This window comes from Bombus terrestris, chromosome 4, assembly GCF_910591885.1.
Source record: "Bombus terrestris chromosome 4, iyBomTerr1.2, whole genome shotgun sequence".
NCBI lineage: Eukaryota > Metazoa > Arthropoda > Insecta > Hymenoptera > Apidae > Bombus > Bombus terrestris.
In genome coordinates, this window is record NC_063272.1 from 7,170,332 (window position 1) to 7,196,717 (window position 26,386).

Genomic DNA, 26,386 nt, shown 5'->3' on the forward strand with positions numbered 1-26,386 from the left:
AAATATTTAAATTGCTTTCAAATATATTAAATAAGGATAGAATAAGCTAAAGTAAAAATTAAATAATTAAATGAAAACTTTTTGTTTTATACCAATATCGTATTACAACTCATTTTTGGTAGGAAGTCTCGTTCTATTTTATCATGGAAATTAATGGATTATTTTTTTAACAAATTTTTAAAGATAATATAAAAAACAAATATATATAAATAACTATGACTTCTCAAACATGTTCAATCAATCTTTTAATGTCTATTACATATATCGCTGCAAACATAACCTTTAGTCTTTAAAGTATATATGTATTTTTAAACAATGTTACACAGGACAATTTGTAATATTGTGCGAAGGACAGCATGTACAAATATACAAATATCGTATGCATTAAAAAGTGTATCGAACTTAAATACTAAACGATGTAATTTATTTCTGAATTGTTCATACCCGCAACAAAATTTGAATTCCATGTTATTTGTAAGATTCAAGAGTAAAGGAAACATTTCAAGAAAAGTAAGATAATTTTAGCACCCTTATATTTACTAAATATTTAATAATTTTAATGATTGAAGATATAAAACACTGTAGTGACCAAATTTTAAAGTATAAATTTATGTATACATAGAGTAAGAGTGAAGATGAAGAATCTGATGAAGATGAAGAATCTGATGAAGATGAAGAGTTTGATATTGATGTTGATGACTATTTAAATACAGATAAATCAAAGGTAATTGTAATTACAGTACCTTCTCTTCGATTAGATGCTATTGCTAAAGCTGGATTAGGAATATCACGCAAGTAAGTTAATGTCATTGTTGTTAAAATATTATTTAAATAAATAATGTATCATAAAGAAATGTTGAACATTCCAGATTGTACATATATATAAAATTTTGATATGCATAGTTTTGATATAAAACTACTTGTTATTATGAGTAATCTTAATCGAAATAAAAAATTTCTTTATTTGATTTATTTCTCTAAAAATATTTCTTTTTATTTTTAGTAAACTGGATAAAGATTTTTACAACAGTAACTTACGTGTAAATGGAAAAAAATGCTTCAAAAAAGGAATGATGGTATGATCTTTAATAATAAAATACATTTAAAATATCTAAAAATATTATTATATTAAGATAGAAATACATTTTACATCTTAATTATATAGGTGCGTATTGGAGATGAAATAGATGTCATTCAAAGACGAAGTCCTACAAATCCAAACTTTTTGATAATAAATCGATGTACATTACAAGCAGTTAAAGCAAATCCCGAAACAGATAGTATTAAAGTAAAATTAATTCAAAATAAATCTTTATTAGTTGAAAATTATAAAGATAAATGGGACAGTAATGAATAATTGTATGAATAGTAAAAGTATATATATATATATATAAAATTCATTTATATATAATTAATATGTACATAATTGATAAGTATGTAATAGGTTTATGTGTAATAGATTTTATGTATACAGAACAAATAAATTTTTAATAATACAAGAACTAAATTCACAAAGAAATTATTTATTAAAATAGTTCTATATAAAATACAGTTCTTGTATCTTACTGAATGTTCATTTTTGCTAGTGTATCTTCTATAATTTTATTAGTCTGAAAAAGAAATGTACTCTTTGAAATTATATTTTAAGGTATATAAATTTTGTATCAAATTAAAGCAAAATACAATATACTTACGTAAGCTATACAAAGTATTCCATTTGAATATAAGTTATTTAATTCTTTTAATACCTTAGTAATACTAGATGCATATTTAATTTTCTAGAAAAGAATAGTAATATATAAATTAATAAGATAAACAGCATTGAATTCTCAATAAAATGAAATATAAGATATTTACTTCCAAAACAAATATTGTATCATCATCATTTAAAAATGGTAAAAATGCAACTGCTAAATGATCTTGTTGGCACTGAAAACAATACTTTATGATGTTAGTGAAATTTAAGCCATGTACGACTGGACACGAATATAAAAGTTGTAAAGCTTCAATGCATTTTTCAATTTGTTCAGAGGTCGGATTTATATCCATTTTTCTGAAAGGTTCTGAAATTGTTACTTCCCATGCCAATAGATATCCATTAGAATTTACAATAATATTTATATTTCGTATTTGTAGTAAAATTTTTTTTAATTCATTAATCTGCAAACATAACAGGAATATATAAAATATTATTTTTGCGTATTCTAAAAATCGTTTAATACGTGTTATTTACCATTAATAATTTAGCTAATTTAGTTAAATTTTTATCCCAGAGAGAATATTCATATATTTCAAAATCTATGCAAAGCTGTGCAATAATAACAAGTGCTTGCGATGAATAACTTTGTGTTTTCCATAAAATTTGCACAAGTTCATATTTAGAACATGTTTCAAATGTATTTATACTGTAACCTATTCCTAATAATTCTAATTTACTTATATATTTCAAAGATCTCATATAATTTCTGAAATATAAATATTTAAAAATATTACTTGAGATAAAACATACAATTTTTTAAATTAAAAATATAAAAAGATTAGAAATCAATTACCTGATTGTTTGGTAATCACGTTTAGTTAAATCTTCCAATTTAACAGTATCGACTATAGTTTGTAATACACGAAGAGCTCTATAACGTGTTTCAGGACTATAATCTTCATTTTTTTCGCCAAAACTTATATTTATAAGAAAATTGATTGACAATTCGAGGTCTCCATGTTCTAAAATGTAGCATGCTCTGGAAATGTATTATTGATATCTAAATATTTTACATATCACATGTAAAAAGAGAATGTTTTAAATATAGTGATATACCTTAATAAATTATCATCACAATTTAGAGTTGATTCGGAATTTGTTGTTACTGAAAATGTTTCTGTTATACTTTGATTGAATTTTATATATTTAGTATCTGGTTGTAACCACTCCTGTAATAATTCTATCCGTAGTTTAACCACATTGATAGAGAATAACTGACTGAGAGAATTAACAGCAGTATTTATATCAGGTCTATGATTAGTAACACATTGATATCTTTGAGGTATACTTTCATCTGCATATAATTCACGAACTAATTTATTCGGGTTTCCGATTAATGACAAATAATTTTTGTTATCTAAGCCATGTACACGTAAAACATGTTCCGATGTAAAACGTAAATATTTGAATTTTATTTTCTGAAATAGAGGCAATCACGATTTGATCATTAAAGTAATATATTAATAAAATTATAGAAAGCAAAATAAAAAATATATTTGTATAAAGTACATAAAAAATATACTTCTAGCATTCCTTCTTCAAACGTCGTAGATTTCTGGGCTGACAGCTGAGCATATTTATAACACTCTTCAACTGCTGCTACTTGATCAGCTCCTAATAATGCGATTATTTTATTTTGATTTATCAAGACATTTTTTCAGTAAGATATGATTTTTGGCATAATGTAATATATAAAATACCTGGTGGTGTATGATTGACAACATAATATAATGCTGCTGTACCATAATACAATGCATCTGGACCAGTCATTCTTTCTATACATCTTTTTATATCATCTAGCAAACTACCATTTTTTGAACAAAGAGACCATTTATCCATTTTGTGTTTATTCTTCCAAGCACGTGTTACTTCTCCTTTTATGGCTAAAGTACATACAATATGAGGTTGTAATTTAAGAACAGGAGCAATATCTAGCCATTTCTCATAAGTCTTTAAATTTAATTCAGGAGCTAAAAATAAATTAATAATAAAATATTAAAATAATTGTGTATAATGTTTTAGCATTTTATACAATTTAACTATTTATTAAAACATAGTAAATAATATGCAATGAAAGAATTTTACTTATAAGTTTCCATAATTCAACTTTAGGCAGAAAAGGTAATCGCCATTCTGCAATAGGAGGTAAAGAAGTATATCCTGGGTTGAGATGCATCCACTCTTCACATTCTATTTGTGTAGCTAAACTACAAAAAACACATACATACATATATAGTATACCTAGTAGTACTACAGTCTACCCATATTCTTACCCAGTGCGAGTATAATTTTGTAAGAAACAAAAATAATTTCTATGTTCTATATTTTTGTCCTCTATAAGATCCATAAGAATTATAAATACTTCATAATAATAAAAATTTATCTGAAACAGTAAATTTACAGTCCTGAATATCAGATTATATTATTATATTATATTTATTTATAATATATTATATATACACTAAAATTATAACATTGGTGCATATGGTATCATACAGTACAATTAGATTTGTAACATTAGTACTTTCATACTTGCGATAAAACACTTGTAACACTGTCCTTTAAGGCAATTTTATCTGTGATATAAGTAGCAATTATATTGCATTTTTTTCTTAATTCATTTACTTCATTCTCATTAATATGCAATTCTAAAACCACAATCATAAAGATATTAAAAGTAAATGTATTAAAGTTTAATTTCTCTATAGCCTTTTACCTTTTTTCCCATTGTAATTATTTATATTTAATTTTGGGTTCCATGTTTTTACTACTGTTTGTAAATAAAGTAATAAACAATCCTGAATATCAAACCCAAAATCAAAGCAGAACTCTTGAAACAAAGGAACCATGTCATCATTATAGTTCATAATACGTTGTAATATTTCTCTCTTAATTGTAGCATCACTTGTTAAAAGTTCTGCAAATATTTTTTATAAGTATATTTTTTAAGCTCATACACATGTGTATACATATGTTCACGTAAAAGAAGAGAATATGGTAAAGTAATGAATTAAAGTAATGAACTGATTTAGACCTTTATATGAGATTAAATATTTAGACAACTTTTGCGTCCAATAATGCAATATTTTATTATTTTTAAATGTCTGCAGACATATTTGATTTCCTGTCAAATGAAAATATTCATATCCAAGTATTGTTATTCTTGAATGGCGAGCGTAATCTGGTTGAAATCTGAAAGAGATACTTTTATATTATTATTGTATCTCTTATACATTTATAATGAAGTACTTACGATTTACAAGCAGAAGATATCCATTTACATGCTTCTGAATCAGACAACATAAACAAGCAAGATAAACTAAGCTGAAGATCAAATGACCGACTACATATTATTTTTTTTAATAATATCATTGAAAGATGAAAATATATTGATTTAATTTCTATTAATAAAGTATCACTTATATTTTGTATAATGCAAAAGTTGAAATATAATGTTTTAATAATCTGCAATAAGCAATAATCGTTATGTTCCACTTTTAATTTCTTTATTTTATTGAGCAAGTTCTTCAAAGCTTCTTCTGCATTTAGCTAAAAAGTTATATTATTTATTTTATGCATTAATATCTCTCCAGAAAATATATTAACATTAATTACCTGATCAAAATATTCATCAGTTGCATCACTTGATACGTGTTTTATATCTATATCATAAATAAAGTACAAAGTTTCCATTATATATATTCGTACATAAAATTAGGATCATTAATGAATTTTATTTTACCATGTTTTAATTTAGCCATATAATTTCTCTGTATAGAAATTGCATTTTTAAATAGTGGTAGTAAAAATTCATCTGTTGCGATAGCTAAATCTTTATATATCGTATACAACTTCCATTGTGATCTTGATAATTCTTCATGCTTTATATCCACTGAATTTGAACCATATTTAAGATTTTTATTAGAACACATTTGATATAAATTTGCCCATGTATACAATAGTAACATAGATTGTAATTCATCTAAAAATATACATCAACATTATTAAAATATACATTAAAATTATTAATATTTAAATAATACACATACCATCTGAACATACACATAATGCAGCAGAACTTAAGCTTTGAACTGTAACTGCAATGTCTGCATCTCTTGTAATATCTTGCATAATAAATAAACATATTTTATGTATATATTGACATTCATGTGTCATTATATTTAATTGTCCTTCTTTGTATCTAAATAGGAATAATTACTTCAACAAAACTTAATATTATACGTTTGTATTTTTCATATCAATAAAATTTATTTACCTAATAAAATAATTTAATATGTTTATACTTTTTGTCTGCTCTAATAATATAGATATTGCATCAATTCTTTGTAATTTAAGTAAGTCAGCAACCTTCATAACTTTTTTATAAGAGATAAATAAGTTTTCATCTTTCTCTATGTCCACTGAAATATTATTAAAAAATCGTAATTATAAATACTTAATTGTTGTAATTGTAAAAAGTATAAAATATAGAGAAAGATTATTTCATACTATCGCACAATCTCCTAACATAGTTTTGTAATATTTGCTTTTTTTTATCTTGATACTCCTCAAGTGTAACATTAATTTGAAAATCTTTCTTTAAAAAATACATTGATTTTATTTCATTTATACTATCGATAACGTTATTGCAATGATGTGATTGGATTTTACACGTTTTTGAAAGCTTTTTTAACTGTAATTTTACCCAACCCAACATCTCAATGTGATGTATAAGAGACTCAGGCATGACCTGTATAATAAATATAAAGTTAAATAGTATGCCTGCACTTAAAATATTATATGCTGCACTTAAATAATGCACTTAAATAATATAAAGTATCTTTTTAATAAAAATTATAGTATTTCAATGTACCTTTAGCGTTAAACCAGCTCTAACGAAATTAACAATTTGTACACAACAATATACTAAAATGTCATTTTCTAAGGAACTTAATGTCTTGGTTACATTTTCAAAATTCCTGTAAGTTCATTTTTGTTACTAGTTGATTTTGAAGAATTATTTTATGTTCTATGTTTGAAATATCTTACCCCCTAACTAGGTAGTAATTTACACAGGATGCAAATGCTTTTTTCCTCGATAATAAATCATTTTTAGTTATTTGTTCAATATCTGATATCATGCTTTCATGATTTTCTTTTATTATACAGTGTATTAATTTCTGAAAAATGTTAAAATAACCATTTAACCATTTAAACCATTTAAATTGAAAAATTTTTTTGTAAATAATTAGTGGAGCTTACTGACATTATTTATGCCAATGCGTTCATATCCATATTTCTTTAAGATAAGTTTAATTGGAACACAATTATGTTCCATTCTGATTTGGGATATTAAAATATGATCAGAATTATAGCTTGTTTCTGTTAAAGTTACAATAGTTGAAGACCATGGAACTGTAGCTTTTTTCAGTACCTCTAATGTTTGTTGTAATTTAGTCTGTAATTATAAATAAGTATGTGCAAAACTATATTATATTTCCACTTAACATATAAATATCTCTAATTATATATATACGTATACCTCTATATCTTGAATTAAATCAATAATAAGAATAACTTTTTTCTCCCATGGAGCTTCTTCACCTGACCACCAACTTTTAGAATTCCTTAAAGTTTTCTATACAGGTATAATTTTCATCAATATTTAATAAAATCTGATCAATTTTAATTTAAACATACCTGTATATACGAAGAAAGTACATAATCATTTTGCAGAGAATTATTCAACATGTATTGTTTTAGAAATGTATTTATAAATTCTTGGATTATATTTATATGTATCTTATCCAGTAATATATATGAGACTTCCATAGGATCTCCAATATACGAATTGAGAGATATTGCTAATCTACAATTTTTATATTTTGATAAACTTATTTTTTTTAAATTATTTAAGCTTAAAAAATTATAACATTACCTGTAATCAACTTTCAATTTTTGAATATCAGACATAGCTTGTATTAAAAAAACCAATTGTTTTAAATCGGAATCTTTGTTCAAACACTCTTGCTGAAAATATAAAGAATGATGACTTTCTTCAAATTTTAATAATTTTATAAACTTTTCTGCAAAATCAATTCCAATCTGGGGCCATTCTGAACGATGAAACTGTTCAAATGATTTAACTTTTTTAATACCCCAGAGCATAATTTCACACATTGCATTAGGAACAAATGACAATAAACTGGGAATAAAGTGTGATAACCATGTCCAAAGGGCAACTAAGGATATCTTCTCAGGAAGAATTGCAAATATATCTTTTACTATTTCTATGGATACATGTTTTATTATATCTGGAAGATGTCTTGTCCAAATCAAAGTAGCTGCTTCCATTTCTCCCTATAATAAAAAAATTTAACCAGTTTATTTGTGCTAGTTTATTTTAATTATTTACCATACTTTACCAAACTCAAATGTGTTTTGTATTCTTCCATTAAATTCGCTCGTGAAAATTTAATCCATTCATTCATAATATCTTCATCATAACATTTTACATTTTTTTTATAACCCCAAATCATATGAAAAGTTTCTAACTTATGTAGTATATCATTAATCGAAGAAAGAAGTTTTAAATATTTATTATCTTCCTAAAATCAATAATATAAATATACTTAATATGAAATACAGAAAAATTAATGCAACTATTATCACTTAAAAGATGCTTACAGCAGTACTTTCTATTATTCTTGAACGTGCATACAAATAAATGTTCCTCATTTGTTTGTATTCAGGTATAAGTGCTTTGCTACAACATTCTACCACATATTGCACATCTTTTATTTTATCAAATATATTAAAAAGCATGTCTAATTGAAAAGGACTAGAAGTATTTTTTGCCCAAGGTCCAAGTTGTGATAGGAGCAACGCAGCTTTTGCACAATAAATGGGATCTGTAGATAAATTAAATTTATATGCAAAAGCTTCAGCTGCATCAAATTGTTTTTTTCTCACTAAACGTTGTAACTGATATTCAGGAAGACTTTCTGATACAGCTTTTACTCTAACTGTATCTATATATTCATTATTGGTAAAATTATTAATTCCTTCCAAATATAAAATTATTTCATCATAAGGATCCATAATTTCAATAAGATATGTTATAGGTGGTACATTTATTTTAAACTTTTCTTGGAAATCTGAATAGAACAAAGAATTTAATTACAAACAAAAAGTTATGCACACAAATTATACACATAAAATTAATTTTTTATACCTGGATAAGAAAGCACATGTAACATATACGTAGTACAATCATTATCAAATGTTAACACAAGTATTTGACATATACCATTATCATTATTTTCAATAATTGCAAAATCTGATATAGGCTTAGAATATACTTGTATACCAAGTAGAGTTTGAGGACATATTATACTTAAAGTATAATCTGTACGTAAACATAACATTGCACTAAAATGATCAAAATCAGTATATTTTGTTAGGAACTGTTATAAATACATAAATGATCCATTTTATTAAAATTTTATAAATACTTACATGTAGCTTTTTAAAAATTTGACTTTAATATAATTATAATGAAATGTATTAAAATTAATATGCTGTTCACTGGGCCACATAAATAACATATTTGAACATAACATAGCTATTGATACTTCTCTAGTAGTCACACTTGCAGTAGCATATATTACCTACATAACTCATAACATTAAAAATCATAAAAAATACAGACCAAGTTAAATATATTTTTAAAAATATATTTTTATAGTTAAAATATTTTTGCACATTGTAGCATTGAAGTAGAAACATAACTTACCTCATCAGAAGAAAATCCTTTAAATAACTGTTCACATTTAACTTCTTTTGTTATCTCTTTTATTGCATCAATATTAATCTCATTTATAAGAGTCAACTGAATAAGTTTAGGATTAAATTGTAATACTCTGAAATATGAATCTAAATTATAATATAAATTTCATAATAATAAAATTTCATAATTAGTTATATATTTACCTATAAATAGCTCCATTTTTTGTGGCAAGATATATATTAATATATTCATCAGATTTGTTTTGTAAAAACATTGCTATTATTTTATCTTCAGTTTTTGTTATATTTCTATATGTGGAAAGTGAATAATTTAATAAACGACATAATTTCAAAATGTAGCTATATAATATTTTATATATATGTATATATTTATACTTACTTTGTGAAGATTACTTGCCCTTTATTTAATAAATGAAGACAATATAATGTTCCATTTGATAAAGCAACAAATAAAAATATACCATTATGAGAAATACAATAACATGTTATTAATAATTCAAAACTGACACTTAATAGTATTTTTTCACATGTTCCATTCTCGAATATGGTAATTGACTTATCAATTGCTATACAAACTCTTGAATATTGCACAGATGCTAAGATATTTGGTTCTTTTGGTAACTTATAAACATAAAGGAAAACATTTTATTTAATTTATCTACCTAATTCAAATATTCGAATTTATGCTTTTTATCAAAAATAATAAATTATAAATATATTAAAAAATTCTTTGTCATATTAACTAGCAAATTAAGATTGTTAAATTAATAAATAATAAATAAAGAATAACAAAAAAACTTTTATAATTATTTGAAAACGTTTATAAAAGTAGTTGCAACCGTTAAATTTAAATTTATTGACATTTTTTACAATTAAAATAAAGTTGATATTAAATACCTTTCCAGTCGATTGTATTGTTGCACGAGTAGAAGTTTCATATAATGAACCATTATTTTCTGCTACCGTTCTTACCCCAAAATTTACAGTTTCTTCTTCTCTATCAAATCCTGAAACCACTTTATTCCATAGCGCCATTTTACCCGCGAACATTTATGAAATGCGTTACAGCTGCGCAGGATCACTACATATGTATACCACATGATCACACATACATATATTGTATTGTGCTCAAAATTCATGTCGGATGACATCTGTAGGTGAATGAAGAAATTTATTGGAACCTAGTATATAATCTCAAAAAATTCTTTGTGGAAGAATAACAACTGTCAAACGTAAACTTTAGAATAGTACAAATATTAATTTATAATAATAACAAATTAATTTCTAATTATTACGCAATTTGTGTATAGGTAAATAACTTCGAGAATAAATCATTATTCTATCTCTAAATTGTTCAAAAATGGATATTTTAAAAGCAGAAATAATGAAGAAAAGAAAACAGTTGGAGGAGAGCAATGTCTTGGTAAATTTTTACAAACAATATACAGCTTTTTTGTAAACTTTTATTTTATTTCGTTTACCAAACTAGGTTAATATTGCAGCAAAATAACCGGAAATATTTTAGAAGAAGTGAACTAATAGCAAAAAATCAAGAAGTGAAGGAAGTACAAGAAAATAATGATGAAGATGTTAAAATTAATACGACTCAACAAGAAGACTCTGTAACTGATGGTAGCTCTGAGCATTTAACATTACCTAGACATGAAGTGATTAGAAGGTTACGTGAAAGAAGTGAACCTATACTACTATTTGGAGAATCAGAAATAGAAGCATTTAAACGATTAAGAAAATGTGAAATTCTTGAGCCTGAAGTGAATAAGGTAAGTATCAAAAATACTTGAAATCAATAAAATATTTCAATAAAATTGACATATTTCTTATACATATAATTTATTTTGTATTAAAGGGTTTTAGAAATGATTTTCAAGAAGCTATGGAACAAGTAGATCAAGCATATCTAAATGAAATACTAGCTTCTTCTAAACCTCAAGATCGTGATGGAAAAGGAGACGTACATGTACCAGATGAAGGAGTTACCTATGAAGATTTACAAAAAATGTCTATAAAATTAAACAAGGGTGACAGGGATTTTGACTTAAATGTCATTACTCAATTTATACAATTCTTAGTACAAATGTGGGGCAATCAATTAAATAGTAGAAGTACTGCTGAAAAAATGAGTACTAGAGGAAAGATGGCTAGTGCTACTTATGCCCAAACAAGAGAATACTTGAAACCTCTTCTTAGAAAATTAAAAAATAGATCTCTGCCAGAAGATATTACGGATAGTTTAACCGATATTGTAAAACATTTACTTGAACGTAATTATATACTGGTAATTATGTCGGCTGTTAATAGATTAAATAATTTTAGTATAACACATTTATTACAAATAATTTATTATAGGCAAGTGATGCATACCTACAAATGGCAATTGGAAATTCTCCATGGCCTATTGGAGTAACTATGGTCGGTATTCATGCACGCACTGGAAGAGAAAAGATTTTCTCAAAGAACGTTGCACATGTAATGAACGATGAAACTCAAAGAAAATATATTCAAGCATTAAAAAGGCTAATGACCAAGTGTCAGGAGTACTATCCTACAGATCCGTCTCGTTGTGTAGAATATTCAAAAACCTAATATTTTTATACATAATATATATAAATAATTATACATTATAGAATACTAAAATACTTATACACTATACTATAGCTAAAGAAACTAAAGTTGTATTTAGTAACAAATCGATTCATCTATATCTGAATATTTCCTTGCATTATTTTTAATTTCTTTTTCTTTGCACCTTCAAATAATAAACATCTTAGAAATATTTGAAATTTGTAAAAATAAAAATATTATATTTTTAAAAGGTATTAATGGAATAATATAATTCTATCATCACATGTCTTTGATATTTTATACATTTCTTTATGTTGAACTTTATTGTGTTATGGACGTTAAGGACGTTAGTTCATTTGCCCTCTTTACTGCAGCTTCAATTGCATTCATCATAGAAGCTCTATAAATATAATTGGTAATGTTATACATTATATTAATATACATAATAATTTCATGCATAGTTTACCTGACTTGCCCACATTCCATAGCATGAATGCCTGCAATAGTTGTACCTCCTGGAGAACATACTTCATCCTTTAACTGACCAGGATGTTTGCCTGTTTCTAACACCATTTTACCAGCTCCAACCAATACTTGAGCTGCAAATTTTGTTGCCATAGGTCTTGGAACCCCCATTTTTACAGCACCATCTGCTAATGCTTCTATAACAAGATATGCCTGGAAATTTTGTTTAAGCTTAATGTTTGTGTTTAAAAAATAGGTAAATACATATACAATAGTGGACATATTTACATAAGCAGGACTAGATCCTGAAAGAGCACCTATAGCATTCATAAGAGACTGAGGAACATGTTCAGTTACACCAATATATGACAATAACTCTTCTACCATAACTTCATCTTGAACCGTTGCATTCACAGAACAATATACTAGATATATAATCGAAATATGAAAATATAAGAAGATTACACTCTTATTAATTACATACATAATGCCAAAGTTTTCTTTTACCTGTTATTCCTTCTCCAACCATCATTGGAGTGTTAGGCATACATCTAATTATTCTAGGATGACTAACAATAGATTTAAGTTTCTGGAAATATGAAATCAACTTTATAATTTGTTTCTATGAACTTCTTTGTAGCATTGATAATAATGATTTTTACATTAGATAAAGTCTCTAATGTAACTCCTACAAGAACTGAAACAAAAAGTTTATAGTGATGATGTATTGTCATTGTTTCTTTGGTACACTTAAGTGCATCATCAAGCATTTGAGGCTTCATAGCTAAAAATATGATTTCACAATTATCCACTACTTCTCCATTTTTTAAAGTAGCATGGGCACCTAAGTCGTTCCAAAAGCTTAGAGTTTTAGAAGTACGAGCAGAAACCCATACATTGTTTGGATCTAAAATACCTATAACAAAAAATTAATTATGTTATTCTAAATTAATTATAATTAACTATTAACATTGTAATCATTATTATTATAACATTTGATTACCTTTACGAATTAAACCAGCACCAATAGCACTGGCCATATTTCCACCACCAATGAAACCCACCTTAGTTGACAAAAAATGGTCATTCATGGTTATTAGTACTTAATAATTAATTTAAATACAAATAATGTACGTATTATTTATAATTAAATATGTGACGTGTATTTTAATTTGTGGCAAGGTATAATATATTTGTACTGTTTTCAAAGTATTCTGGCTGGGACTTCTGACATTTAACGGATGTTATGAAAGATAAATTATAGATTAAATGACACGAATTTTCTGCCTGTTATTTATTAAATACGTTTTATTGGATGTTTGATATTGAACTGCTTTCTTATATATTTTCAAACAAATTTTTTTTTATATTTTTAAGCGCGTAGTTAGAGAGAAAATTTGGAAAGACAAAATATGAAATGTCACGAAGTATGAAAGGAACATAGAAAGAGACTGAAAAGAAGTAAACTGATAAAATGTCATTAAGTAACTATTGCGTCACATAAAAATATAATTTTGAAAATGTTGATAGAATTTTAAAAATTTGATTTATCTTTAATACAATTCATACTTGAATTTATGTTCAATTTATAGCAATTAATGTAACTTTTTTATATAGTAGATTTTTTATATAATATTGCATTGGATGATATTTTATAGTTTCTTTGTATCATATATGTAAATTAAGAGATAAACGAATTATGAATGTTTTATAACATTAGATTATATGAAGCTACATTTTATTACATTGACGAAACTATAGTTAATTGGTGCGTTTGATGTGCAATTGGTGCAATGATTGTTAAATGGTCTTTCTTTTCCTATTATATTTAAGCGTATTTCTTAAATATGGAAATGTATGATACAACATGACACAAATTGATTTTCAAATATAACATTAAATAAATTTACTATAATGGGTAATTGTATGCGAAGCGTATTGCAAAAGTTACAAAAGAAGAAATGTGCCGAAAAGTAATGAATTAATATATCAAAACACTCATACTGATGAAAAAATATGTATTTAAGAATGATATAATTTTTAGGAGTATTATCTTGCTTATTGTGGGTCTTGATAATGCGGGAAAAACTTCAATTTTGAACTGCATCAGTGGAGGTATCATACATATGTGTATTTTGCTAAAAAAATTGTTTATCTTACTTTTGCTGACAATTATAACTGACTTTCCAAATATCTTTTTAATTTGCGATTTTAATTACCTTAATTTACTATTTTTCCAAATAGTTAAATAGTACATTATTTATATATTTTTTTATTAGATTCAGATAAAACCACTTTACCTACGATAGGGTTCCATGTAGTATCTTTAAAATATAAATCATACACTGTAAAAATTTATGATGTTGGTGGAAGCTCTCAAATCAGATCTTTATGGCCAAAATACTATAATGGTGTAAGTAATTAATAAATATATAACACCTTTGTGCTGCGATTGCAGTTAGGATACAGATAATCCTTTTATTTCTATCCTTAATAATATTATTTGAAACCTTTCTTTCCGTTTTTCATCTTTTAGATACATGGTCTTATATATGTGGTGGATGCTAGTGATATTTCCCGTCTTACAGAAAATAAAGTTGTATTTGGTGAATTAATTTCACATGAATATATTTCAGGAAAGCCATTGTTGTTGTAAGAAAATTAAATATATTGCTTATGCTTGCATTGTTGTTCATGCACGGAGTATCATTTGTAGATATAATATGTATCACCTAACTACATTAAAAATACATATATGTAATATACATTTAACTTAGTAAGATTTTTGTGTATATTCTTCATTATATTTCATAATAGGCTTGCAAACAAACAGGATATAAACGGGGCTATTGATGAATTAGATCTCGTTGAAAACTTAGACATAGAACATGCTGCTAATACTATGAAATGTCCCACAAGAGTGGAAATATGTTCATGTATTTGGAAAGGAGATCAGTCAAAAGATAATACTATAGGTATTAAAAATGGATACAAGTATGTAATTAGCTTTTTATTCTATGTTGATTATACAAAATTTAACTTTTACTAAATATAAATAAATTATATAGATGGCTGCTGGATATAATAGTGAAGAACTATACAAATTTAAATACTAGGCTTAAAAATCAAAATGCTCAAAATGAAAAAAATATTGAAGTACAAAGCGTAGTATTAGATTCACCATCAAGATTATCAGTCCATTCCAATCCCTTTAAGCCAATCAAAGAACTAGTTTTAAAAAGAGTAATATTATTAAAAATTATTCTGTTTGTTTGTTAGACTATGCTTCTATTTTACTTATTATATTATAATTTTAGGAAGATGCTCAAGCACCAAGTGTTTCTCAAAATGGTATGTGCTATTTCAATATAAAATAATGTAAATACTATACTACATTTATAAACCATATTTATACAGGTATAGTAGCAAATGGAAAAAAGCTAAAGAAAATGTTTACATATAGAAATAAGACTGCACCACTGACTACTGAGGAATCTGTCATTGAAATTAAGGATATGTCACAAACTGTTAAATTTACTCAAAACACTCTAGAATCTCAACAGAATGTTCAGACACTTCCACCAATATTAAATCCAGTAACACTAGATACATATTCACGTCCAGTTAGATCAAAAAATAATCGTCCATATACAGCTCCAGAGCGTTCACATTTTATAAATAAGATAACAGTAATTAATATTCCTAGGCAAGTAACATAAAAGCAATATTTTTAATTGTACAGGCAATAATATGGGACCATTATTAAAAAATATGATACAATGTATTTAAAATTATATCCAAGCAAAATATTTTAACAACGAATTTTTTATATTCATCTAATATAACATGAAAAAAATATTAGCAATGTTTTTTATTATGTGAGCGATTGTTTATGTATATAATGTCTGTATACATTCATTTGTTCTAGTCATGAAATACATATATATAAATATTTTCTTCATTGTCTTTAATATAATAATAATAGCATTTAATTCATATTTATATTAGTAGACATATTTACATCATATTGTATAATGTAAATATTTATAATATATTTATAATGTATTTTTAAAATATATATATAGTATAGTATTTTAATTATTTTATGATATTAAACACCATCTGTTTTTTTATTTAAACTTTATTATATCTTGTACATTTGCATATAGATTCATGTACATAAAAGTTCGGCAAATATACGAATTACAATATATATGAAAGACTTATAAAAGCTATAGCATAGACATTAAAAAACTTTCGATTATAGAATAGGAGTAAAAGTGCGTAAAAATTGTATCGCAAAAGCATACTTATCACAATTTATAGTATAATAAATATCGTAAGTAGTTCCATAACATTGTCTTATCTGTAACATTATCTTGTTGAGCAACTACTTTGTTAAATATAATATATCGAAAAATTATACTAAAAATTGTAACAGTAAGGAACAATGTATCTCATATAACATAAAGAATATTCTTTTAAGGAAAATATTTTCTACTAATTACATTACATGTACATAAACATACCGATGAAAACATAGTGGTCAAACCATCAAAAGCGACGTTAAATATTGTAAATTGCATTAATCAGTATTTAAAAATTACATACTTTTATTATGAAAGACTGTTATATCACGTTTCTAGATGTTTTTATAGATCATAATAATGCCATTTCAATTACAAATATAGTAATTTTTGCCATAATATTAATATTTTTTGTTAAATTCTTATCTACTTTATTTAATAATGCCTTTTTCAAACTATGAAGCAACATAACACTTTATGTGCATCAGCAATTCCAAAAGTATATGCAAATTGCCTTGCTTATTTCATATTTATCCTCTTAACAATAGGTAATATTCGTTGTAATTGCACCTTATATAATCACAACTACTCTAATCAGGCAAGTTATATTTATCTATTACTAACTTGAAAATATTTCATTCTTTTTTAGATAAGATTAGACTATTGCTTGTTATGAAAAGACACAGATTTTGTCCTCCTGACTTTTGTACAATATATTTAGTAGGCATTAAATATATATTTCTTAAGTTGTTTTGCATTACAATGGTTAAAAAATAGTTTTTTTCAAAATATAATGTCGAAATTGTATAGGTCATATATAAATTACTTATAAAATTTTGTTCATAAAGCAGCAATCACAAAGGCAATCAATTTTAGCTATAGTTTTAACACTGTTGTCTTAATTTTACTTTTCATTTGTACTTATTATATATCTTACTTATAATGGTTTTGAATATACTGTATTAAATTTTTGCATGACCACTATTACATCCATTCTATGCAGCTTTTTTAATAATTTAAAAACTGTTAAAAATTATAGCTTGAGATCTTATCGTTGTAGATTTCTATTATAAATATCAATCTTACAAAGATATAAAATTTGTAAGATCCCTTAATCTAAACAAGTACAAAAATTTATATGTAGCATAAAATCTACTTTATATTGCTATAATGTTTTGTTTTGTAGTGCAAATATTGCATAATATATAATGGCAGTTTTTATAAGATAAATGCTATCATTTAAATGCATTACATTGAAGTCACATCAAGTAGAAATTTGCACAGGTAAAATATTATCTTTGAACTTCTAATAACAATATGATTAATGCTATAAAGGTACATAATATACATATAATATATCAAATTGAAGTTGGTAAAGCAATAAAAAGAAAATAGAATTAAACATGGAAGAAACGAAAATGTTAATCCCTTGCCATACTTTGACGAGTCTGAATCGCGATGAGAATTTTGAATTAAACCTGAATATCACGAGTCAGGCTCGTGGTCTTAATCTCGGGCCAAATATGAATGTTTCGAATGGTGTATTTTTTCTAAACACGGGCGCGACTATCTACGCATTCAGTTGTACGATATCATGTTGCAAGTTCCGACACTCTGTCTCCACCGCTTCGACTCCTTTCCCGACCATTCGGGCGCAACGTTTGGGCCCGGATTCTTCCGAGTTAAATGGTATGGCAAGGGATTAATCTTTCAGAAAGGAAGAGGAAAGAAAAAAATGAGTACAATGAAAATGAGAGTAACAGGAATTAGAAGAAGTAAAGAGTACAGAATGCGGAGTCGACCTTGACCGGCTATTGTCAACATTAGACACTGCTCCTCGACGAAGTCCGAGGAAAATCTTGAAGACCCACTGTAATATGAGGAAAATTGCTATCAATTTTCCCTGAACTTTGTCAAATGGCGGTATGTAATGCTTACTCTGGCTGAGCAAAGTTAACTTTTTATACCTTGTGGACTGTAGAGCCCATAATAGATACACATTCCCAACTAACAATAACGGAGAACAATGTTAAAAGAATGAGATGTAAAATGTAAAATATGTAAAAACGCGATACCCATTTACTTGGAAAGGTATCATTATTTATAATTAAAAAAATACATATATATATGTACTTTATAGCATATCATATATCATAAATCTTTCGTGCATAAAACGACTATACAATTTTATTTTTAGGAGGTGTAAACATTACTAAACGAGTTAACATCGACGTAATGCACGGAATTTGTTTTTGTTGATGCATTGTGATATTATCAGGAGTATTGGATTCAAAATCAACAGCAATTCGCAGAGAAACAAATGTGAGCAAATGTAACAAGTCATGACGAGTACCATTTTTTCGTAGTTCTAGGCACAACGCTTGCATGAACCACGAGCCACGAGTAGTATTTCTCCAAGAATAATAACCTATATATACAAGTAATATTTTTTAAACTATATTAATTGAAAAAAATTTGTGGATATATAAAAATGTAAAAATAATTTCTTCTAAAAAAAAAAGGTAAAACTATTTCTGAGTTTTTCAACATGTATCGTTAAATTATTTAATCATGAAAGTGAAACAATTTAATATTATTCTGAATGTCTATATTTATAACAGACAAATAAATTATATATTTAATAATATAATAAAAATATAATGAATTTAAAATCAACTTTATCTTGAAGTTATATTTACCTGGTATTGTGGAGTATGCAATTAAAAAATCTGCGTGACATGGTATACGGAATGTTGTAACTGATTCACCATCAGTTTCTGTACGTTCTTTTAATGTTGTACCAGCATCTAATTTATCCCCTTGACAAGCTTGTATAAAAAATAGTTTTGGTTTGCCAGCAAGCGTAGGGCATCTATCAGATGTAAAGAGAGACCAAATGGAGTCAGGCTTATAAGAAGTGTCATGAGCATAAAGTATTCCTAAATCTCCATGGCTTAATATAGCTACAACTAGGCAATCATGTTCAGAATGGTCCATGTCAGCAACTGTAAAAAGAAAGTTATAACTTGAAAAGGTCTATTCAATGCATCTTTATTTATATGTCTTCATGCAAAACCCAAAACATATTTTTCTTGTGATTAAAAACAAAGTTCAAAATTATAAAAGGCAAACATCAACCAAGTACCTCTTTCTAAATTTTTCATTATATCTCTATGTGTGTAATTATGAAAATCATTTACTTCAAAACCAAGATCTTTAAATGTATTGACAAGATTTTCACAATCAACGTTTGTTCCACATCTTGGTTTAAGATGTGTAATAGTGAAAAATTCATGGTTAAAAATAATAGCTAATCCACGTTTTGCATGATTCATGTTGTAATATGGGGCATAGCGGTCTGTGGGTGCCGTTTGTAATAAAGGGCCCTTGAGAGGACTGACGCTGTTTCTGGAAAATAAAAAAAAATGGCATGCAAAATTGTAACTGATTACACACAAAATTAAATTATTCGGGATTTGTAATTCATTTTCATTGTTTTATGGATACTTTATTATTTTTTTATTAACATATTGTAATGTAAATAATAAAAATTGAATTCATAATAAAATAAAATTGTTTATAATTAACTTTAGGAATAAATATTTTCTTACAATTCAGAATTTCATGCAAATAAATAACATCTATCAATATACAATATAAAAAGAACGAAAATATATCAGAGTGATTGTATTATTGGGATACATTGTACGATTAATTATGTGTACATGATACATTAAATCTTACCCCGAAAATACCAACGCATCTGCGACATCACCACTATATTTGTTACTATTGTTTATACTATCACTTTCTGTTGAGTACATCATTTTTTACTTTGAAAATAGTTTTCACAGCAAATAATGCAGTTTATAGAAGAATAGAGTATAATGGCGCGCTACAGCGCGCGTCGTGACTCATATACTGTCAGTTACTACACACTACTACAAACAAACATAGAAACTACAGATACAGATCTGAAAATTCTTATACAGAAACCATACTGATGAAACCGTCCGTTTCCTGAGTTGAAGAAAATCAAGATGGAGGGCAAGAAAAGGTCTTGTTCTACGCATGCGTAAAATATACATATATATATATATTTATATATACACGTAGGTATTATAAACACCTTAGGCACAGCAGCGACACTCCACTCATCTGTATTTGCTCTGCAAAAGGAGAGCTATTCTTCCTCGCCATCTTAACATTTTTCGACTCAACAGACAGGTGGCTTTCTCTAGCGAATGTCCGGACCATGGTCAGATTTGTTTATATGACCGTGATAAAAACATTTCGAAGCAAAAGCAAGTGCCATCATGATAAAAGATTTGAAGGTTAAATATAACGTCCAAAAATCATGTCAAGTAAATCATTATGTTTAATGTATTTTTTCATATACATTACATAGAAAAATACTATACTCTATAAAAAGTTGTAATAAATATAATGAAAATAGAACAATATTTACTAGATTCAATTTTGAAAATTGATATCTGTTGATGCTGATATTATATTTATAATAATACTCATGGAAAGAATTTATAAGTTATATTTCCAACACTATGTTGTTATGTCTTATCTTGACCCGGAAATGGTTAACGTTTTAAATTATTATAATAAATTTATTATTATATTATTATAAAATTATTATAATAAAATTATTTAATGCCAAATTAATGCTAACTATTTTATTGAATATGTTGTATGAATACAACAATGATTTTCATTTGTTCAACAATTTATATTTTACCGCGACAATATTATCTTTAAAATATATTTCTTTTGATAAATTGAACTGTAGGAAAATTGATCTAAGAATGGTACAAGTGTTCAATATTTTATGACTTTTTTATTGAATGTTTCTAACTGTTATCGAGAAACAATGCGGTGTCTGTCATACATATTATAAACTGGTCTTTGTGTATTAAAATTTTTTACATGAATGTAACCAATGATATCAGTGTTTTTTTCGTAACGTACACTTTTTGTATTACTTTTTATTTTTACACAAACCTGTACCAATCACTTATGGCGACTGTGATAAATACGTATATTTTGTGTATCGATTAATGTAACATCATTATGACTTATTTAGGAAATTTTTGAATGATTTATGAAAAATTTCGGGTAGTAATCGCAAGTAGATTTATAAAAATCTTATTGATATAAAAACATTGTTACTGGTAGAATAAAAGTCGAGCCACATAATTTACTGATTTAAAGAGGAACTTGACATTTTTCCACCTCTAAATCACTATTTTAATCAATTAAATTATTTAACTTATGCTTGTATTTATCGTATTATAACATTAACTTTTACTACAATGGGGCGGAATACCTATCCAAAGACGAGAAATCGTTAATTCTAATTGCAGACTAGTAAACTTGTGACCGTTTCTTATTCTACCAAAAGTATAATCTTGTATGTAAACTAAGTTCGTTGGGTTATTTTATAGTTTCAATTTTTATTCTCTTTGGCAATGCTTAAAACACATTTGTCTTATTGTTAAATATGTGAAATTATGTTAAAGCAATCTGCACAGCTTTTAATGTTTTTAGATACTCAAAATATACGAACACTTATTATTTCCGAAATTTATCGATTTCTATAAATCCCGCGTATAATCAAAATTTGGTCCATGTCCAGTTTTCGTGGATAATAAAAAGTTATGAATATCTATAAATGTTATATAGTATTTAAAACTGATCATCTAAGCTACATTAAATTTTTAATAAATTTAAAATAATACGCATTGTAACTTAACAACAAAATGAAATTATTAATTATTCTTAAATGCTTATCAACAAGCTCTAAAGCTTTGTTGGATCCATTGAATATGTTCAATGTGCCATAAGTAGGTACAGCTGTGTCATATTACATGAAAATATTTTATTTTTTTAATGAAGTTTTCAGGTCTTGGACAAAACAACACACATGACATTTGATCATTTAAGTTTTCAGTGGCGCACTGTAGGATCAAATCATAGGCCTCCTAACAATAGATAAACAGGTATATAATCATTAAGTTGTAGAGACTTATAATAATCTGAACTGAATTTAAACGATATTGCAAATAGGTAATTTAATGTTCCATATTCAAGATTTAAAATGTGATCTCTATTATTTACTAGTAATATTTCTTTCTAAAAGTTAGATCTTTTCAGTTTTCATAAAATTTTTTCATAAAATTATTCATTTTTAGATGAGCAAAATTTATCAGGAAGTATATGACTTAATTGTTAAAAATTAGTCAATAATAATACAGTAAGCTTTGATTCTCTTTTAACATTTTACTGTTTCTAATATTTTCACGAAAACTTATAATTTTGTGCAGATATTTATAAAGCTCTACAACTTGTAAACCAAGACCGTGTATCATGTATTTTAGGATATTATTCAGTAGGTATAGGTAGACATTGCCTATATACAATTGCAACAACGTTGCATGTGCCTACTTTCTGGCAATCCTAAGTAAAGCTTACAATTTGAATAAACTTTTTTTGATAATTATGTCTTTAATAAGTAAGTAATAATTCTATTAGAAATAACAGTGCAGTATTTGAACTGTTATTATCCTGTATCCATTTACATGTTATATTTTCTAGTTTTAAAGTATTCTCATACAACGCTTGTATGTTTTGGTTCTGAGAAATAAGATAATTATTTTAATATTATAACTGGCCAATAAGTATTTGCCACTTTTCTTATATTATTAATCTATTTATCATATATACAAGTAATATACAATAATCTCGCTTAATGTAAGTATTATTATTATCCTATTTTCAATAATATTATAATATTTATATGAATAGAAACTTGACCGCATCTAATCCGTCAGTGTGCGCTATTGTTGCACACTGGAATATAAATACATTTTTATATAAAATTTGTATAACCTACATGAATCATTGTAAGTATATCTTCTTTTTAAATCACAAAAGATATAAATGTCATAACTACTACACAAGCTGGGGGCCATGGGCGGTTTCACTCTGGCAGTAGTGTTATATACATATAATCGTAATCTGAAGTTTCGTTGAACGAAAAATCAGTTCCTTTGAGAATTTGTGCTAATTCTGTTATATAGAATTTATTTTCTAATACTGATTCCATGTAAAAGTTGATTCCATCTAAACATTTGGTGTAATATAATTTATTACCTGTCTTTCCTTTTATATAAACTTAGGTCAATGTTAATCTAATTGTTTTAATATTACAAAGTTTCTCCTGCTTTTAATAAAAATAATAACTAAAATGATACATTTGTTTTTATTAACATAATTATTAATATAATTCTATATTAAAATGTGAAAATAAATCCTATATATATAAACATATGTATATGTAGGTATATAGGTTTTGATGTATCTTTAGAGATTTTGTGTTATAAAAATATCTTGTTATTTTCATCGATTATGTGTTTCATTATTACATCTTGATAAATTTCTTCAAAAAAATTTGAAAAATTTCTATCATTTAAAAAAAAAAGTAAGATATTTTCCTATGTATTTTCTCTTTTTGTTTGTTAAATTTATATACATAATATTTATCAAAGTAACAATGTAAGTAACATTTCGCCAATAAATTCAATATCAATGTATAGATTTTTAAATAAAAATTATTTGCTTAAAAAGCGAAGTAATATATTTCATCCGGCGTAACTTAAATATTTCTGAATTACGTATTTCTTTTAAAAGCTCAAGAGATACACCATACCAAATATAATTCCCAGTGTGAAGCCCGATATGCCCTCGATTCTGTTTCATCTGTTGTCACTAATCATCTAATCTAAAGGAAAGGAACACTATATGCGCTATATCCATCAATAAGCAGGGTAATTCACAACAGATGAATGTCTTACCTATTTTTTTTTTCGATTAAAACTTATTTACAAAAGTTACTGTACAATCGTAATTCTGTTGTGATGTAGGTCCATCATAGCCTTGAATGCGAGTAGACCGGTTCTGAGGTAAAGATTGTATTGCAGGGAAAGCTTCAAAGTGAAGTCTTTGAAATACCACAGCACATTTTGTCAAGCAAATATTCCAAAATCATAAATTTATTAATATTAGTTTAATTTTCAATGACATATTAATATAAGGTTTCTAAAATCATATTCCAATGTTATGTACACATTAACCTCAGAAGTCCACGTTTTCAATATAAAATTGTATAAATGTGCTATACGATTTTTTAAAATCTATTAATAAAAGGTTATCAATTTATTGTACCAAACATAATATTAATTAATTCTATATCCTGTGGTAAATTTCCTGAATATTGTCTCTATAAAAACTTATTTTGGAATGAAAAAATAGATAAATGGTAATGTGTATAAAATGTACATATGTAAATATGTTGATCGTATTGCACATTTATTGTATCAGATGAACATTTTTCCATAATATTAATATATATGTAAAACCCTTTGTGCAAAACATTATTCTATATTCAATATTAAAAAATTGGATTACCATTGTTTTTTGAACACAATTAATATAATTGTGGTATATTTGCGATGATTAGTTCTGGAACATATGCCCGGCACAATGTTATAGAACGCGTTACTATTGGAAATATATATTTCCAATATCAAAGGACTAAACATAATCCATGCAATAACATCTTTACAAACAAGCACACTACAACGTGGTGCTTTGTTTCGCCTATTAATTAAAAGTCATCGTTTTTAAATCTAATAATATGCCCTAACTTTGTTGATAGGAATATTATAATTAGAGCTAAGATTTTTTGTACCATTGAATTAGGTGAGAGCACCCAACAGTGACCCCAATACGTTTTTGAAATTGCTCACTGCAAGTATTTTCATTCGATTAGAAATATATTTGTAGTAGGATGTAAACCTGCCGATATAGTTTTCTTTCTTAATGTCAGGGTCGCAATTTGATTATTTCTCTTACGACGTGCCCGTTATCTTTATTCAAAAAGTGCTAATATATCATCACTTGATGAGGGGTTACCACTGCTAGCGCCGCTGCTAGGGGGGGTATTCAGATCTGGTGGATCTAGATATGAAAGTAATTCCATTGGATCCACAACATTATCTGGCAAGAGCTACAACATAACATAATAAGAAATAAATATCACACGAACATATAAAAATACTTTAAATATTAAGAAAATGTAGATTATTACTTACATTCAATGCTTCTTGACCTGTACCCTCGCCATCTATTACCGCAGCTGGGTCAAAATTTAAATCTGATGGTATATCTGCAGTATCGTTGGTTATGTTTGTATTCGTATTACCAGATGTGTTGAGGTTCCCAGTGGATTCTTGGGATGCAGGAGGAACACTTGGTGGACCACTGTTTCCACCACCTGGTGTGTGTGGTGTGTGAGGAGTATGAGGTGTATGAGGTGTGTGGGGCATCTGTAAAAATAAGAACAAAATATTTAACAAATGATCTATGAAAGATTATATATAGTTATAGAATA

At 26.4% G+C, this 26,386-nt stretch overlaps 7 protein-coding genes across 12 annotated transcripts in view; 3 read left to right on the forward strand and 4 right to left on the reverse strand.

Annotated features, from left to right (window-relative positions):
- The first annotated feature begins 122 nt into the window (after positions 1-122).
- On the forward strand, positions 123-1,507 carry LOC105665689 (mitochondrial transcription rescue factor 1). Its single transcript, XM_012308252.3, has 4 exons — positions 123-510; positions 623-795; positions 1,004-1,076; positions 1,166-1,507. The coding sequence occupies exons 1-4, from the start codon at positions 316-318 to the stop codon at positions 1,355-1,357; spliced, it is 633 nt and encodes a 210-aa protein (XP_012163642.1). The 5' UTR covers positions 123-315; the 3' UTR covers positions 1,358-1,507.
- On the reverse strand, positions 1,504-10,707 carry LOC100645484 (kinetochore-associated protein 1). Of its 4 annotated transcripts, none has more exons than XM_003395142.4 (33): positions 10,466-10,704; positions 9,948-10,189; positions 9,752-9,856; positions 9,555-9,681; positions 9,278-9,429; positions 8,994-9,190; positions 8,447-8,916; positions 8,185-8,367; positions 7,698-8,119; positions 7,460-7,628; positions 7,302-7,397; positions 7,026-7,217; positions 6,809-6,939; positions 6,633-6,738; positions 6,269-6,509; positions 6,036-6,180; positions 5,809-5,960; positions 5,502-5,741; positions 5,375-5,421; positions 5,013-5,308; positions 4,794-4,951; positions 4,476-4,676; positions 4,292-4,407; positions 4,033-4,142; positions 3,845-3,966; positions 3,460-3,729; positions 3,282-3,373; positions 2,816-3,177; positions 2,553-2,738; positions 2,234-2,465; positions 1,858-2,160; positions 1,695-1,778; positions 1,504-1,610 (listed from the first exon to the last, which is right to left on the reverse strand). In XM_003395142.4, the coding sequence occupies exons 1-33, from the start codon at positions 10,616-10,618 to the stop codon at positions 1,563-1,565; spliced, it is 6,150 nt and encodes a 2,049-aa protein (XP_003395190.3). In that variant the 5' UTR covers positions 10,619-10,704; the 3' UTR covers positions 1,504-1,562. The 4 variants fall into 4 exon arrangements, with proteins under 4 accessions (XP_003395190.3, XP_048260780.1, XP_048260781.1 ...); XM_048404823.1 differs by having other exon boundaries at positions 9,948-9,966; positions 10,466-10,620; XM_048404824.1 differs by lacking the exons at positions 9,752-9,856; positions 9,948-10,189; positions 10,466-10,704 and having other exon boundaries at positions 9,278-9,437; positions 9,555-9,616.
- On the forward strand, positions 10,680-12,296 carry LOC100645368 (pre-mRNA-splicing factor 18). 2 transcript variants are annotated; one of them, XM_003395141.4, is made up of 5 exons: positions 10,680-10,800; positions 10,879-10,991; positions 11,071-11,349; positions 11,436-11,864; positions 11,936-12,296. In XM_003395141.4, exons 2-5 carry the CDS (start codon positions 10,929-10,931, stop codon positions 12,170-12,172), a joined length of 1,008 nt encoding a protein of 335 aa, XP_003395189.1. In that variant the 5' UTR covers positions 10,680-10,800; positions 10,879-10,928; the 3' UTR covers positions 12,173-12,296. The 2 variants fall into 2 exon arrangements, with proteins under 2 accessions (XP_003395189.1, XP_012163644.1); XM_012308254.3 differs by having other exon boundaries at positions 10,727-10,991; positions 11,058-11,349.
- A 96-nt stretch (positions 12,297-12,392) lies between these two features.
- Positions 12,393-14,082, reverse strand: LOC100645240 (pyrroline-5-carboxylate reductase 2). Its single transcript, XM_003395140.4, has 6 exons — positions 13,620-14,082; positions 13,279-13,532; positions 13,124-13,205; positions 12,905-13,041; positions 12,618-12,829; positions 12,393-12,551 (listed from the first exon to the last, which is right to left on the reverse strand). The coding sequence occupies exons 1-6, from the start codon at positions 13,705-13,707 to the stop codon at positions 12,473-12,475; spliced, it is 852 nt and encodes a 283-aa protein (XP_003395188.1). The 5' UTR covers positions 13,708-14,082; the 3' UTR covers positions 12,393-12,472.
- A 176-nt stretch (positions 14,083-14,258) lies between these two features.
- Positions 14,259-16,971, forward strand: LOC100645118 (ADP-ribosylation factor-like protein 13B). 2 transcript variants are annotated; one of them, XM_003395139.4, is made up of 8 exons: positions 14,259-14,589; positions 14,661-14,731; positions 14,896-15,029; positions 15,153-15,268; positions 15,434-15,610; positions 15,685-15,859; positions 15,934-15,967; positions 16,034-16,971. In XM_003395139.4, exons 1-8 carry the CDS (start codon positions 14,531-14,533, stop codon positions 16,333-16,335), a joined length of 1,068 nt encoding a protein of 355 aa, XP_003395187.1. In that variant the 5' UTR covers positions 14,259-14,530; the 3' UTR covers positions 16,336-16,971. The 2 variants fall into 2 exon arrangements, with proteins under 2 accessions (XP_003395187.1, XP_048260789.1); XM_048404832.1 differs by lacking the exon at positions 14,259-14,589 and having other exon boundaries at positions 14,896-15,027.
- On the reverse strand, positions 16,740-21,607 carry LOC100645000 (caspase-1). Its single transcript, XM_003395138.4, has 4 exons — positions 20,668-21,607; positions 20,069-20,331; positions 19,623-19,928; positions 16,740-19,351 (listed from the first exon to the last, which is right to left on the reverse strand). Exons 1-4 carry the CDS (start codon positions 20,748-20,750, stop codon positions 19,101-19,103), a joined length of 903 nt encoding a protein of 300 aa, XP_003395186.1. The 5' UTR covers positions 20,751-21,607; the 3' UTR covers positions 16,740-19,100.
- Positions 21,608-21,752: 145 nt separating this feature from the next.
- LOC100644882 (zinc finger MIZ domain-containing protein 1) overlaps positions 21,753-26,386 on the reverse strand; it is a 28,127-nt gene continuing 23,493 nt past the window's right edge. Inside the window, exons 9-10 of the mRNA XM_012308251.3 lie at positions 26,088-26,321; positions 21,753-26,002 (exon numbers count right to left, since the gene is read on the reverse strand). Coding sequence (XP_012163641.1) covers positions 25,865-26,002; positions 26,088-26,321 — 372 coding nt within the window. The 3' untranslated portion in view covers positions 21,753-25,864. The remainder of the gene's footprint in view (positions 26,003-26,087; positions 26,322-26,386) is intronic.

Excerpts from the sequence above, each read along its gene's own strand:
- LOC105665689 (XM_012308252.3), top strand. The coding sequence starts at position 316 with ATGTTACACAGGACAATTTGTAATATTGTGCGAAGGACAGCATGTACA. Across the intron at positions 796-1,003 it reads GGATTAGGAATATCACGCAA|TAAACTGGATAAAGATTTTT; the intron begins GTAAGTTAATGT and ends TTTTATTTTTAG. Across the intron at positions 1,077-1,165 it reads GCTTCAAAAAAGGAATGATG|GTGCGTATTGGAGATGAAAT; the intron begins GTATGATCTTTA and ends TTAATTATATAG.
- LOC100645484 (XM_003395142.4), bottom strand. The coding sequence starts at position 10,618 with ATGTTCGCGGGTAAAATGGCGCTATGGAATAAAGTGGTTTCAGGATTT. Across the intron at positions 4,408-4,475 it reads TAATTACAATGGGAAAAAAG|AATTGCATATTAATGAGAAT; the intron begins GTAAAAGGCTAT and ends TTGTGGTTTTAG. Across the intron at positions 1,779-1,857 it reads ATACAATATTTGTTTTGGAA|AAAATTAAATATGCATCTAG; the intron begins GTAAATATCTTA and ends ATTCTTTTCTAG.
- LOC100645368 (XM_003395141.4), top strand. The coding sequence starts at position 10,929 with ATGGATATTTTAAAAGCAGAAATAATGAAGAAAAGAAAACAGTTGGAG. Across the intron at positions 10,992-11,070 it reads TGGAGGAGAGCAATGTCTTG|CAAAATAACCGGAAATATTT; the intron begins GTAAATTTTTAC and ends TTAATATTGCAG. Across the intron at positions 11,350-11,435 it reads TTGAGCCTGAAGTGAATAAG|GGTTTTAGAAATGATTTTCA; the intron begins GTAAGTATCAAA and ends TTTGTATTAAAG.
- LOC100645240 (XM_003395140.4), bottom strand. The coding sequence starts at position 13,707 with ATGAATGACCATTTTTTGTCAACTAAGGTGGGTTTCATTGGTGGTGGA. Across the intron at positions 13,206-13,278 it reads CATTAGAGACTTTATCTAAT|AAACTTAAATCTATTGTTAG; the intron begins GTAAAAATCATT and ends TCATATTTCCAG. Across the intron at positions 12,552-12,617 it reads ATGGAATGTGGGCAAGTCAG|AGCTTCTATGATGAATGCAA; the intron begins GTAAACTATGCA and ends TTATATTTATAG.
- LOC100645118 (XM_003395139.4), top strand. The coding sequence starts at position 14,531 with ATGGGTAATTGTATGCGAAGCGTATTGCAAAAGTTACAAAAGAAGAAA. Across the intron at positions 14,732-14,895 it reads TTTGAACTGCATCAGTGGAG|ATTCAGATAAAACCACTTTA; the intron begins GTATCATACATA and ends TTTTTTTATTAG. Across the intron at positions 15,611-15,684 it reads GGTATTAAAAATGGATACAA|ATGGCTGCTGGATATAATAG; the intron begins GTATGTAATTAG and ends TAAATTATATAG.
- LOC100645000 (XM_003395138.4), bottom strand. The coding sequence starts at position 20,750 with ATGATGTACTCAACAGAAAGTGATAGTATAAACAATAGTAACAAATAT. Across the intron at positions 20,332-20,667 it reads GATGCGTTGGTATTTTCGGG|AAACAGCGTCAGTCCTCTCA; the intron begins GTAAGATTTAAT and ends TTTATTTTCCAG. Across the intron at positions 19,929-20,068 it reads AATGAAAAATTTAGAAAGAG|TTGCTGACATGGACCATTCT; the intron begins GTACTTGGTTGA and ends TTCTTTTTACAG.